This window comes from Plectropomus leopardus, chromosome 14, assembly GCF_008729295.1.
Source record: "Plectropomus leopardus isolate mb chromosome 14, YSFRI_Pleo_2.0, whole genome shotgun sequence".
Taxonomy (NCBI): Eukaryota; Metazoa; Chordata; class Actinopteri; order Perciformes; family Serranidae; genus Plectropomus; species Plectropomus leopardus.
This window is the reverse complement of record NC_056476.1, coordinates 1,088,257-1,103,953: the sequence shown is the minus strand read 5'-3', so window position 1 is coordinate 1,103,953 and position 15,697 is coordinate 1,088,257. Positions and strand designations below refer to the sequence as shown.

Genomic DNA, 15,697 nt, shown 5'->3' with positions numbered 1-15,697 from the left:
TATGACTGCATTTTTGCTGACATTTCAGCTCCGTGCTCATTAATATGGAGACCAAATTAAACTTATGATTGCTTGTTGATTTTCTCCCCCCCATCCCTCCTCTCTCCTCTCCTCCCCCACTCGTCTGTTTCGTCAAGCGTTTATCCCGCTTTTCTCTCTGTTTTTTGAAAGCTCTTTTTGTGGTTTCTTAACCCATATTCATAGTGACAAATGTGGCCTCTTTTATAGGGTTTACTATGATGAAGATCTTTGGTTTTCTTCTTTTTTTTGTGAATTAAAAAGCGTTCTAATAATATTTAAAGTCTGCAGTAATGCATAGTATGAGCAGATACAAGCATCTTTAAATCATCACCACATTTGTGTTGAAAAATAGTGTTTTTTCTTTGTTTTATGGAATGTTTCTAATAATATATCAGCAGATTATTTTACTCTTTCAGCAGTTATTGCTGCTTTGCATTTGTTGTAAAGTAGATTTTCAGTACGTTAAGATCTTAGCGCTGAAAATGCTCCGATCAACACGAACTTTTAACGGCTCCGACAACAGAGAGAGTTGGTAGATTATCCAAGAGACACAGAGAGACAAGAGGTCAGAGGTCAGAGGGGTCTTTACATTTCTCCTGTGAGCCCCGAAAGTGATCAAAGAAGACAGAGGAGGAACAGGAGTTGGAGAGGATTATCTCCTAGTTAAATAAAGGTTTAGAGAAAGTGAAACTGATTCAGGAGACCTGATCCCCGTCGCTCTGTCTCACACTCACACTTAAATTCAACGAACGTCCACATGACGCGATCTGACATCTTAAAACACATCCTTTTCTCCGACATTTTTTCTAAAATGAGCTCCTGTTACAGTAAAAAAAAAAAAAAAAAAATCTTGCATTTTAGAATTTATGTATTATTTTACAATGTAAACTTGGTTACTGGTTATCCTGTATTTTTATTTTTAGTTAATTGTTAATATTACACTACATTATACAATAGAAACCAAATCCAGAGACTGTATCGTTTTAAGTTGCTGTGACCAAAACGTCGCAGTGCGTACATCGTTCAGCGCTCTGACCAGCCGAAAAAACCAGAACGCAACAACAACAAGAAAACAACAACAAGAAAACAACCGCTCGACTTAAAACTATCTCAGTCGACTGCGGGGTCTTTGACTGATGGTTGAGTTTCTGACTATCTTTTTTCATGTCAAAAATAATGTCTGTGTTTACAGATGAAGCACACTTTACAGCATCGTTGCGCTCCTTCTCTTCCCCCTGCTTCGACTCTCAGACCTTCACGGGCGACCCAACTCTTTAGGCTTCAAACTTTGTGTTTGTGTGAACCTGTCGCTGTTTTGCAGCAGAGATAGTGGCATGAAAAGCGGTTATATTTTACAAAATCGCTGTTTCTAGGAAAGAATTGTAGTACCAAAACCAAATATTTTAAGCCAGAACATGATCTTTTTTAAAGTGCTTTTAGTGCCTAAACATAAGTCTTTACCACAGGTTTGTGGAAGCATAAAGTCTTGAATGAATCTGCCACATAATAAAAAGTCCTAAGAGATGTTTTTCTTATTTAAGTCCTGGTAGCTTCAGAGAGAATTTGGGAGCCTTTTTGTTGAAAGTTTGGTGGTAAAGTGTGTCAGAAATCACCTCTGTGCTTCACTTCCATAAGAAGATATGATTGGCTGTCAGCAGGTTGTCGCTCTCTTGCATCAGTGGACGTTTTTATGAACCTTTCTCAGCGTTCGCTCGTCGCACCGCTGGGTGACTTCTGAAAGGAGCTCGACGTGTTCGGCACCCTGTCACGTCTCCAGTGTTTGTTAGTGTGGACGTCCGCTCGTCCTCTCTCCTTCACTCTCTATTTACTTACTGTATGTCTCTTTTTCACACACACACACACACACACACACACACACACACACACACACACGCACACACACACACACACACACACAGAGGCACCCGCAAATCCTCATGCCCTCCGTCCTCGGGCCTGTGTATCTCAGTTCATCCTTGCATGGAGATTGACGCGAGGCATGAATACATCACAACTAGCCACCCATGCATCCCCCCCCCCCCTCTTCTCCTCCCCCCTCCTCACACCATCACTCTCAGCCTCCCCCTCCTCCCCTCTGCCGTCCCATTTCTCCAAGATCCCTCTCTCAGCACTTATCTCAAAGTTCGGATCTCATGCATTTTAATCGGCGTGTCTATCTTCTTTTCTCCCCCTCTCTCCCTCTTTTTCTTTGACTTTGGATCAGTGGCATCCTTCAAACAAACAACAACAACAACAACAAAACAACGTCCCTCCCTCCTCCTCCCCGCCTGCTCTCTTTCCCCTTTTTAAATCAATATTTGCCATCAGCGAATAAATCGTATAATTTCCTGACTGTTAGACGAGTGCGGCGCCGACATATTTACCTTCCACTCGTCTCTCTTTTTTTTTTGCTGTCGATCCCTCGTTCTCGCGGCGTGGCTATTAGCTAAGTGAAGGGGATGGATGGCCGTGAAGCGCCGAGCGATAGCATCTCCATCAGAATCGGCGACATTGAAAAATGGCCGCCGCCTCTCTGATGACAGCGCAGCAAAAAAAAACACACACACACACACGCATACGTCTACTTATACACACACACACACACACACACACACACACACACACACACACACACAGTCAGAGAAGAGACATTTAAATATTCAAATGGGGCCGGGCGGTAATGATAAACGACAAGGGAAAAGTAGAATCAAGTAGCTATCGATGCAGAAAATGAAAAGAGGAGAAAGAGAAAAGAGAAGAGGAGGAGGAGGAGGAGGAGGGAAATTAAGTAAAAAAAGATGGAGGCATCGAAGAAGAGTTACGCTAACAAAGTGAGAAGAGGGAAGAAAGGGGCGATAGATGGAGAGTGATGGAGAAAAAGATGGATGCGTGGAGTAAACACAAGAGGAGGGCTGAAGGAGCGTTACAGTAAAGACAATAAAGTGCTGAGAAATAGAGGGAGCGCTGCGAGTGAACAGACAAGGACAAAAGGAGGAAGAGCGGCAGAAGATGAAGGGACTCGAGATAAAATAGGACATAGAGGACAGTGGAGGGACGGATGACAAGATGTAAAAAACTGAAATGAAATATTTTAAAGAGGAGCAATATGGGAAATAAGTTGAGGAAAAAGGAGGGAGAGGAAGAAGCAAAAAGGATCTGAAAGAAGAGAGAGGAAGGATAGAGGGGACAAAGAAAAATAAAGGAATGGAAGGTGTGAAAAGAGGAGAAGAAAGAGCACAGGTCAGGACAAAATGAGCACAGACTGAAGACGGAGATAATAGAAGTTAAATGGATGGTTCGTGTCTTTTAAAGTGGGGTTATATGAGGAACTAAAGTCCGAGTGTTTCATACATCTACATTTAGACAAAATAACTCACGGATGGAAGCAGACCAGGTGCTCCTGTGTTCAGCAAACTAAAATGACTGTTTTTATGCCTCCACGCCGGTGATGGCGAAGGCTGGAGGCACTACGTTTTTTAAGTTGTCTGTCTGTGACTCTGTTCTCATTGACACGATTTCTGAAGAACACTTTGAGGGAAAACATTCAATGGACTCAGAGATGAACTTATTATGGTGAAAGACGCCGTGACCTTGCATCCGTCTCATTGTCATAAACTTAATAAAGAAGATGGCTTAGAGGGATGTTCATTTGGACTCAAAAATGAACTAATAAGAATCTGGTGGCTGAAGGTCAAAGATTTTTTTTCACACATAATTGTTCAACACTTCTGTCCTCGCTGTGTTTTGACATGAGATTTTCCTCGGTGTCATGAGAGCGTGAGACGGAGCCCAAAAAGAATTTTTAAATAACCAAAACACCCAACATGGGCAAGATAAAAGCCTTCTATAGGTTCTGAATGTCGGTTCCAATTATTTTTCGGTTAATTGCCCAGCACTATCCTTAAAAATATTGTTCTCATTCTTACATTTCATTACAACTTGGCCACGGGTCCAGATAAGACGAAGCTTTGGTCCGGATCCAGACCGCGGTCCGTCAGTTAGTGATGCCTGCTTTTGGTGCAATTTGACTGGTGCGCAGAGCCGTTCAGTTGTGTGGCAGTATTTCCAGTTTTAGATGGGACTTTATTTTAGGTAGCTAGAGGATGTTTTGTTGCTGAGTTTGTCCACAGCAGTACATTGCTTGGCTTCAGTGTCAGACTCCAAACTGCTTCTCCAAAGTGGGAGTGAGCTGACTGACCTTTACTGTATGTAACACACTGACATTGATTAATTTACTCCATGAAACCCAACTTAAAATATCCAAACTATCCCTTTAAGCAACAAGCACAGATCAAATGAATGAAAAGCGAAGGAAAGAAGTCAACCAAAAGTGATGAGTGCCGCATCACAGAGCCGCTGAGCTGTTACTGCAAAGATGACGAGCAGAAAGAGACAGACAGAATTCAGTTTATGGGGAGAAAAGTGACTACTGACTAAAACAAAATACTGGTTTTCTCTTACACATAGTCAATGAGGATGCATCAGTTCATAATGAACAGTAAATCCAATTAATATCAATGAATTATGTAAAAAACACACGTTATAAATGGGAAAGTGTCCCACAGCGCTCAAACAAGCATAAATCAGAGGGGAAGAAAATATTCAGCAATTCTTGGTGGAACAAAATGGAGCATTTCTTAAAAAATCTCTCCAGAAAGGACTCTGCAGTCTGCCGTCAAGTGCTTCCGCTGCGTTTGATTCCCGCACGTCTGCGGAGCTGCGACTCTTTTACCTTTAAAGTGGTCCAAAAGCAGCGAGTGAAATGTGCCGAAAACTCCTACCTCAAACATTTCATCAGGAGATGAGCTGCAAACAACAACAACAACAAAAAGATCTGCTCTGCTTTTTTTTGTTTGTTTGGTTCTTTTCTTTAAAGACCCGTTAAAGGAATACTCTGCTAAAAAAATCTGTCTCCTGAAAGTCAAATACTCGATACACCTGCTCAGAGGAAACAGCCGAGACCCAGAATCATGGTGGAAAAAACATCAAACTAAGCTAAACTCAACCGTGTCGCCTACAAAATATGTCAGATACATTTTTGGGAAACATATTTACTCCCCGAATTATGTTTCCAAGTGTGTAAAGCCGGTGCAGTTGTTTCTGTGTTTAAATTTCAGTACTTAACTACGGACATAATCTGACGATCTTTGAGTTGCTTAAACAGAACTACACAAATGTTAATGTGTGGAAATCGGGAGAAAATAAATATAAATTAATATATTCACTAAAACTAAGTACATGTTATAGAAGACAAGAACCATCATGTTTCTCACACAGAAAATTAAAATATTTAGAATGCAAATTAGTTGCTAATGAATGCAGTTTTTCTGGTGTTTTTTTTGGCACGCGTAAATGTTCAAATATTTTCAACTTTTCCGCTCAAGGCGTGGAGTCGCGCTGCTGGTAATGTCACCTTTGGCCACATGCACACAGTACGTGCACACAGCACCGCTCCGTAGGCGCCCACAGCCGTTATTCCGGACGCACGGCCGAGGTGATTTTGGAGTGCGTCTGTGTGATCGGCCCCTGCGTAGCCTCGTCTGCTGTGTCGCAGAATTTGAGGATGTAGCTGCCCTTAAAACCACAAAGGTGCTACTCAGTTCATCAGTGTTTGTAGAAACCGTTCTGATTTGCTTCTGATTATGAAATCACAAGTGGAAGAACCAACGAGGTGATGAGATTTTTGGGAAATGATGATTCGAAATGATCATCCGAAACTTGAGTGTCTCTAGATCAGTCTAGAGACGTAGGTAGTTGTCAAAGGAGTTGTTGTAAATATAAAAAAGTGTCCCCGCTCAGAGGCACGTGTGTGTGTGTGTGTGTGTGTGTGAGTGTGAGAGAGTGAGTGAGTGATGCGGTGTGTCCTGTGTGTGTGTGTGACGCAGTGTGTCCTGTGTGTGTCTCCAGAGCAGCCACGCTGAGCTGATGATGATGGAGAGCAGGAAGACGAGCCTGCTGGGCCGAGCAGAGTCTCTGAAGAGGAGCGGCACCGAACTGCCCGAGAACTTCCACCGCAGACTACACAACCTGACACACACATGGAGACAGCTGGAGGTAAAACACACACACACACACACACACACACACACACACACACACACACGATACACAGTCAAGATTTACAGAAGCCAAACACAGAGATAATATCTGGAGGATCAGACTGATATTTCTGTTGGTACAGTGTGTGTGTGTGTGTGTGTGTGTGTGTGTGTGTGTGTGTGTGTAATTTTAGGCTAATCAGCACTGATCTAATCTAGAACATGAAGAAGATAATTAGTGTCGTCTCAATTAAGGAGCCCTGCTGCCACCACGGCCTTTAACTCTGTGCTGGAATCTATACTGAGGTGCATAAAAGAGAACGATGTGTGAGATTTCACGATTAAATAAAGTTGTGTGGATGGATGACAGAATGTTTCAAACAAAATATTTCGGGTTGACAAAACAGTCTCAGCATTTAGTGCCATTTTGGAGCCTTAATCAGAGATTAGATTTGCGTTTTTCCCAGAGCCCCGTACGGAGTCTTTTGCAGCTCGTGACCTTGCGGTTATGACATGGGAAGTCATCTATGTGATACGGTTGGTGTTCGTGTCATAAGAGCACTGCTGCACGGCAACGCAGACGTTACAGTCGGCATCTAAAAGCCACAGAGGCTAACAATTTAGCCAGCTGCCGTAACAGGAAATGCAAAGGCCTAATGACAGAGGCTGCTGGGAGTTTGAGCGTTCTCCTCAGACAGGAACGAATACTCCGCACGGAAAAATGACTCTCCTGTCCTTGTAGAAAAAGTTTACTTCACAGAACAAACGCATCAGGAAATAGAGACGCAGAGAAGCGTCTGCACAGGTTGAGATGGACCGTGTGCTCCATGACGCATGAGACACACACACACACACACACACAGCTGTTCATTTTCCAATCTGTTCAGAGCGTCTCTGCAGTGAGGAGTGATGACTGAACACCTCCTCAGTCACGTCACCGTCATTGGAGAAAAACTCTCAAAGTTCAGGCTGTAAGAGAGAGACAGAGAGAGGGACAGACAGAGAGAGGGACAGACAGAGAGAGGGACAGACAGAGAGAGACAGGCAGAGAGAGGGACAGAGAGAGAGAGAGAGAGAGAGACAGAGAGAGGGACAGACAGAGAGAGACAGACAGAGGGACAGAGAGAGGGACAGACAGACAGAGAGAGACAAAGAGAGAGACAGAGAAAGAGACAGACGGACAGACAGAGAGTGCAATTTTACTACTACTTTTTTTACTTTATTACAAATTTGGTACTTTCAATAGCCCTTAAAACATGACAAACACATGAAGTACACAAATACATAAATATGCAAAAACATACAAGTAAATACAACTCAAATACTAGCAGTTTAACTGTTGATAATGACCAACACTACTCTAAATACTACATTACCCATAAGCCCCAGCCTCTGTTGTTATGGAGACGACAGGGCAGCGAATCAGAGCCGTAGTAAATTCTGACAATTATCGAGTAAACATGATGACAAAAGATTAAAATTCGTCCAAAACTGATTGAGAATCTGACAGTTTCTTCGTGTGTTCCTTTCAGCTTCAGCTCGACATTAATATCAGTTACACGTGTTTCATTTTAAGATCCGTACTCGGATGTTTCTCACGGAAATTAACCTAAAACGCTGTAGTTTTCTAACAGTTATTTATAGTTTGTACTGATAATTGAACCTCCGAGTTTATGAGAAAATTAACTTTTACTGCCAGAGTCAAAACACCTAAAACAAGTCCCATGGCTAATATTCGGGTTGTTCCAAAGCCTGTGTGCCTTGCTGGTGGGCACGTCGGCAGCAGTTTGTTTGTCTCCGCCCGGACGTGTTGATTGATTCCAGGTCTGCGGCGGCGGTGACAGCTGGCGGCGGCTCGTCAGGAGGCTCAAATGTGACGATGTGACTTTGTTCCTCTGAAGAAACAAACCGTCTCCTGTCGACCGAGCGGGCGCGTCGACGCACCGAGTTCACACACACACACAGCCATCTGTGTGTGTGTGTGTGCGTGTGTGTGCGTGTGTGTGTGTGTGTGTGTGTGTGTGTGTGTGTGTGGTCTCTTTGTAGTCCCTAATGACGAACACACACACACACACACACACACACACACGTTATCGTCTCACAACAATCCAGAGTTATTGGGGGTGTGTGTGTGTGTGTGTGTGTGTGTGTGTGTGTGTGTTTGTGTGTGTGTGTGTGGGGTGTGTGTGTGTGTGTGCGTGTGTGTGTGTGTGCATTAACATATGTATCAACCTCCGAAACAGATTCCATTTTAGAAATTAAACAACAGCAACAGATGAGTCTCTCTCTCTCTCCGCCACAGTAACCAGACTGTGATTAAACTTCTATTACTGACAGAGAGACTCACAATGCTGCCACACACACACACACACACACACACACACACACCAAAGTTTCTGTGTGTCATCAGGGAACAGAGGAATTCTGGGTAGTGACAGAAAGAGACGCCGGTGAAGCAGACACTTTTAATCTCGCTCTTCCTCCGTCTTTTCTTTCATCCTCCATATGTGCTCTATGGCCAAAAGTATGTGGACACCACAAGTGAAAGCACTGCATTCAAACCTTACTGAAGTAAAGGTACTATATAGAGAAGTAAAAGTACGTATGTTGCTTCAAAACTTTTTGTTGTTTTTTTTCTTTAATTAAAATTACTGCTGAATTAATGTGTATATTGGATTTCAGTGTTTTGGATCTTTATCCCTTAAAAAATAAGTTTTCCCTTAAAAATCCCTGAAAATTTATGAAGAAAAGCAAATTGCCCAAATTTTTTAAAGACTAAAAGAAAAACAAAGGCATATTTTTTCAGCTTGTTTATTTGCGTTTTTGGCAAAGTCTGCACCAACAAATACGTCTCTGCGGTCTGCACAGGTTTGTGCCGCGCACATCCCCTGAGGTCTGCAAAAAAACATTTTATTTTGGTGAGGGGATGAGCTTTTTGTCAAACCTCTCTCAGGCGAACTTCCCCAAATTTAACACTGAGCGGCTAACGTTTCTTTAGCATGATTTTAACTCCTTCCTCTCCACCATCACCTCCTTCTCACGCCTCATAACTCTTACCTTTCTACATCTCAAACGTTTGGGTTTTATCTTTCTCTTTTTGCCATATCCGACAGTAAAGTATCTTTGAGTAAAGTATCTTTGAGTTTTGGCCTGTTGGTGAAATAAAACAAACTATCCAAAAAGATCACTTTAGACTGTGGGAAACGTTAACGGGCATTTTTCACTATTTTCGGACGTTTTCTAGAGAAAATAATCAATCATGAAAATAACGGTGATGAAAATGATTGTTTGTTGCAGCCTCACTTTCTCCCTCTCACACTCGTCTCCTCCCACTCTCTCTTTACCTCCACAGACCTCTCCATCACCGTCTGTCACTCCTTCTCCCTCCTTCCTCCACATTTCTTCCTCCCCCACTCACTTTTATCAATCCTCCCTCCTCTTTTTCTGTTTACCTTCATTCATTTTTCCATTTCGTTTCAATTCATCTCTTTCTAATGCAACTTTTTAAGGTAATTTTTTCTTGCCAAAATTTTCCCTATACATCAACAGAGGTCTCACTTCTGTTTGTCTCTTTTTATCCGTCTTCGCCTTCCCTCCTTCCCTCCATCCTCTGCTCCCTCCCCCTTCCAACATGGCGTCTGAGTAGCATATTAACGGGCCTATCAGTGCTGGCGTCGGCATCTGCTGCTCTGACACAAATTGGGAATTAACTGGAATTGATGTCCTGTGCCTCGCCTCTGAACTGTCCTGGCCTTATGAAGAATTTATGACGCGCAGACACACACACACACACACACACACACACACACACACAAGCGCCGAACGACGGAGAAAATAAAGCGACTGTAAATTAACTTTAATCTGTTCTGTTGTGGATTTTGGCAGCAGCTTGTCGTTTTTCGCAGTTGTTCAAGGTCAAACTGTGTGACGATATAAACAGGCTTCACACAGTCATGAAAACATGGAAAAGTGATGGAATTTACAAATAGCAATGTCCAGGCCTGGAAAAGTTTTGGAAAACTGAATACACCCTGAAAATTTTGGTAACGACAAGGAGTTTTTCACACATCTGTATAATAACACGTGATTTGTTCAAGGACCGTCGTAATTAAAAAAAATAATAATAATAATCATTTTTACAGTTTCTGGCTGTAATAAATGATGTAATTTTTATTTTTATTTTTTTATTTTTTAAAGAAAACATGCCTTGCAAACTTGTATGTTTTCTTTGAAATGTAATGAAAAAAAATTCTTGTCTTTAAAAATCACCACAATTCTTTTTAAAAATCACCAATTTTTTTTCCAAAAACAGCCAAATAAAAAATGAATATAGAAATAAAATGGCCAAGAATTTCCCAAAACTAAAAATTTGGCAAAACCTTACCTTGTTTGTCTCTCCCATAAGCCGAAAAAAATACATGAAATTTCTCCCCCTTTTTGCATCAGAGCCTCCTTTCCCCATAAATAACAAACCGTCTGATATTTACATGTTCAGTTCTAATCCTTTTCTTAATTCTTTTTTCTAAAATATATAAATATATATGTTTTTTAAAAAAGCTCTTTTACGGTGATGAAAACAGACCAGGTTGTTCAAGAATGTATGGTCTTGAACTTTTCCCTTAAAATCATGGAAAAATCATCTCATAGGAAAAAATGTGTATGAAAGCTGTATACGTGACCACTGTTTTATAAATAATCTGAAACTTACAGGTTTTATCAGAAAAATACAGACTTTCTTTAGAGAGAAGAAAAACAAATGATTCACATTAAAATGATAAATCATAAATCTGTTTTGCACAACTTAAAAGCAGAAACACTCCTCCCCCCAATTTATCAAATTGCAAAAACACGATAAAGAGAGTAACAGAAACAGAAACAGAAACGTGGAAAACAAACAAAGGTGCTTTGTTTCAGTTCACCTGCAGCTAAATTAACACTTTAAATGATCTTTTCATCGGCGTGTTGGTCCTTTTCCCATCAACACTCTAAAACGCAGGAGTCGGGACCCGGGCGCCACTTCAGCCTGCAGGGAAAACAACATTCGGCTTAATTGAGTCCCCAAAAAACAACACGGCATCTCTCTTTGTTTCATTCACTCTTTATCTCTTTTGTTTGCTAATTTTCTTTTTTCATTTTCACTCTCTCCCACTGGATTTTTTTTTCATTTGCTCCATTTGCATCTCCACATTTTCTCCTGTCTTTCTCCCAAAATAATCTTTTGTTCTTACTCTTAATCTTTCTCTCATATTTTCTCTTTTCCCTCTTTCTCTTCTTTGTTGTCTTCCCAATTATTTTTTTAATTTACATTCTCATTTTGCCACAGAGAGCCTCTGTGCTTTTCTTATATACATAATTTGTAGCCCTGCAAAAAGAATCTACCTGCATTGTTAGTCAAAGCTAAGTTGTAGATCTTATGGTCTTTTTAGGTCTGGATACATTAAATCAAATGAATAAAACACTTTTTAGCATATTAAATATCAAATAATAAAATGTTAAACTAACCCAAAATCCACCAAATTCATGTATTCTCATTTGCAGTGTGGAAATATGTCATTTTAAGCTGGATTCAAATCAAAGTTAGAAAGTTGCTAATTATGTTATTTCCGTGTTTTGAAAGAAATGAAACCAATGTTTCCAGGTTTCAGAGGTTTAAATGCTTATAAAAGGCGTCCTAATGCAGCAACACTCGACCTTAAACCATCTCTTTTTACTTTATATTTAAACTTTGGCAAAATGTAGGTTAACCTAACTCACTCTAATAACCATATTCCTACAGAAAACCCTCTGCACAGGACCACATATTCTTACCTCATATTTACCTGCGATGCTTGAATAGGAAGATTTGTCCAAAAATCTGTGTAAATTTGGTTAAAAGATATCTTGAAAAGGTTCTAAAAAGCATTAAATGTCAGTGTGCGATACCTGTAGACGCAGTGCGACACATTATTACACTTAAGAAAAGCCTGACTGCAGTTTATCCCTGTAAAACCTGGAATAACTGCCGTGATTTCCTCCAAAAACATGAACAGAAGACCCAGAAATAAGTAAAACAAAAAAAGAAGAAGAAGAAAATTACCCAAAAAAACTAAAGCAAACATACAAGTGAAAAACACAGGAAGGTTAAAAAAAAAAAACAAGCAAAAAAAGTACCTAAAGAAAAGGTTCTTTAAATAATAATAATTCTGTAAAATGTGTTGGCCCTTTGACATTTCCCCAGCTTTCAAAAACATAATAATTTTCTAAATCTGAAAATAATTCTTGCAGTTTCGCTCATTGCCTTGTTCCTCATGTTTCTGAAAGAAGTCAAACCGATTTCCTTGGTGTTCACAGATTTCGTAGCTTGTGAACGGCGTGTGAACGCAGCTCAGGAAAATCGATGACGATCCAGGTTTCAAAGCGTTAATAAAACACAACGTAATTATCTAACACATTCAGAAGTTTATATGCAGCAGAATCAGAAGCTCTGCAAATACAAATCACATGTAGAACACGCCACAAGTTTCCGGAAAGTCTAAAAAGTGTGAAAGTATTAAAGAGGAGCAGAAATGTGAAGCTCATCTGATGAGCTTGTTGTCCACGCGGCGTCCTGCTGCTCAGCCACCCGGAGAGAAAAGAAATGTATCTTTAGAGAAAGTATTAATGTTTTTGTTGCTTTGTCTCGGAAAACCTACTTTACATCTGATGGCTTACATCCTCGTGCACACTCTGTCTCTGTTTCTGTGTGACAAACTAACCGCAGACTCATAATCGCGTCGCCTCCTCTGAGCACGCAGCTAACTGCTCATTTCACCGGTCAGGGGGTCCTATAATCGCCCCTCTTCATCCTCTAATGGGCTGGTTTTACCTGCCAGAGTTCAGCTAAAGTAGTGTTTCCACTCAGGAGGGAGAGTCGCTGCTATACCAACGACTCAATACCTTTTGTGCAAACACATACAGATGCAAATGAGCAACAGGGACCCATGCGGGGCTCGTTCAGGAGCAGCTCCGTGTTCAGCAAACGCTCAAAGTTTCTCTTGTCGTGGCCGCTTGTTAAAGTCGCAATAAGAGCTGCGAGATAACAGCCGTCTGATGCTTTAGACTTTCAAAATAATGCAGAGCGATTCCTCTTTAACACGAGTGATGCTGCTGCAGGAAGATGATGAAACTTTCCTTTTTTAATCTGAATATTCAGTAGGCGGGCTTTATTAACTCTGTAATTGGATATTAATGTGCCTAATTGAAACACATCATTTAAAAGACACAGTTTATCGCAAAAACCTTTTTCCGCTCACACTAGGCGGTATTTTAGGCAATTCGAAAAAGCCATATTTGACAAAACCACAATGGAAAGACTTTTTAGTCTTTTGTAGGTCACATGATGCGATGAGGTTGTTATTTCAGCCAGCAGGTAACGTTACCACAACATTGGCTAACGTTTACAAGTTGCAATAATGTTCATCTAATATTTAAAGAAAGTTGTCACTTTGAGGTTAAATCCTGACTAAGACGTAACGTTTTAACTGTTAAATTCTGAGGATGTTTTGGTGATGTTGAGAGGTGATAGATCATCAAATGCTCCTTTATAAAACGTATATAACTTTATAAAACTAAAAGAAAACTGCTGAAAACATTACTAAAACATTGCACTGGTTGCATTGTACCATTCTCAGAACATTTTTAGAGCCAAAAATTGCGAGCTGGGATTGTATCTCTTCAAAAGCTGAGCGGATCATCCGGAAGTTTTTAACCCACAATTCCTCTGTGAAATCGTGGACTACATCTCCCAGAAATCCCTCATACGTGGCCGCTCCCACGTATAAGGGGCTCGCCTTTCCATCACGGCTCCATAACACGCCTACGTGGCCTTGGATTGGAAATAATGACGGCTAGTTTGGTGGCTGCAATAGAAATAAAGCTGCTGATGTTTTGAACATCCATCGCCATGGTTACTGGGATGTTATCACTCAGTGGAAACACTGTCATCACAGAAACCTGCCCAACAAAACTTAACTGGAAGCTTTAAAAAGTAGTAACATATCTCAAAGACAGTTAATTAAAAGCGCAGGTTTTGACAACTCCAAAAAAGTTCACCCAAAAACAACATTGTTTGAGCTCTCTGTGGTCCCTGAAAAAGTTTTCTGTTGGAGGGCATTCAGGAGAGCAGCATGCACGAACAATGAACGCGTATCAGTGCAAACAGACATCAACAAAGTCTGAACAAAAGACGTCAAAAATAAAACTTCCTTGAAATTGCCGCGCAGAATTATCAAATTTGTTTCTATCTATTCACGGGCTCATGGAAATCCAAACGCAACGGTTTTCGCTGAATTATTTCTAAACAAAGCATTTCTGGATTATCCCCCCATGAAGGAATTTGTTGTGCTCAGATTCCTTCTCAAATTCCTTCACAAATTCCTTCAAGGCAAATGTTTTGTTTAGCAAAGCCTCAGAGGAAGAGAAATTAAAGAAAATATATTTACTGAGAGCTGAGCTGCTAACGGAGCGATTAGAAACATCCCCAAAAAATACAGGAGGATGAAAAAAGCATCTGCAAATGATCCACTTTCTGAAATAAAGCACACAATCAAACAATCGTGATAACACCACAAACGACAGATAAAAGAGAGAACTATTACGTCTTTTTTTAACCCTTTGAAAGTTGCGCAAATTGGCTTGATTTGTTTCCAAAACATGGAAAGAAGAGACAATGAGCAGCTTAAGACATTACTTGAAATTAGCAAGAAATTTGTTTTTTAAAAAAGGAAGAAAGAAAACGACCTGAAAATTTCCACAAAAAAGAAAAAAAGTAAAAAAAACAGAAAACAAAAAACAAAAAAACCAAGAAACTGACCTGAAAACTAGCAAGCATAGAATTAATTAATTAGAAAGTGCAAAAAAAGTGTCAGCGGGAGGAACTTTTACGTTGTAAAACCTCAGGGAGCTGTTTTTATTTATTCTTTTTTTATTTAGATTGTTAAAGTTTTATTTCAACATTTGCTAAAATTATTTAAACAAAGTTTTGTGTTGGAGTTTGTTATATTCCAAATTCTAAATATTGACAGAAAGATTTTCTTTTTTTGTAAATGCATATCGGTCCCAAATATCAGTTATCGCTCTCATGAACTACTATTAATTGTTATCGTTATCGGCCCTGAAAAACCGATATCAGCCGACTCCTCATACAAAGTGCAGTTCAGCACACATTCACTCCTCACTGTTTCCTGAGAGATGCTGGACTCTGCAGCTCGTCGTGATCCGCAATGAACATCACAAGTTTGTTTGTTCTGTATTGATGAGTACTTTTCGCGAAGCACACACACACACACACACACACACACTCACGCTCTAAATCCATGTGGGGAATAGTCTCTCTCAGCGGCTCAGTGTCTTACTGTGTGATCAACAGGGGTTTGAAAATTACTCTGCAGAGGTTATTACACACAAACACACACTCACAGTCTCTTGTTATTGTAAGTCGCTCCCATTTGAAACAGTGATTGCTTCTCACCAAACACTCTTTCGGGGTGTATTGTGTCTAAATGATGTTTTGTTGTTGGTGTGAATATCAGCTCTGAATTAGCAGCTGATCTGTTTGCACCTGGAAAAACTCCAGTTACGCTCGGGGAGCTTTGTTCATCGACGGCGGCGGCCGCGTTCAC

General features: G+C 40.5%; 1 protein-coding gene across 1 annotated transcript in view; it reads left to right on the top strand.

The window, feature by feature from the left end:
* Positions 1-15,697, top strand: part of akap6 (A kinase (PRKA) anchor protein 6) — a 201,547-nt gene that overhangs the window by 142,714 nt on the left and 43,136 nt on the right. Inside the window, 1 exon segment of the mRNA XM_042501072.1 lies at positions 5,929-6,075. Within this exon segment, the coding sequence (XP_042357006.1) occupies positions 5,929-6,075 (147 nt within the window).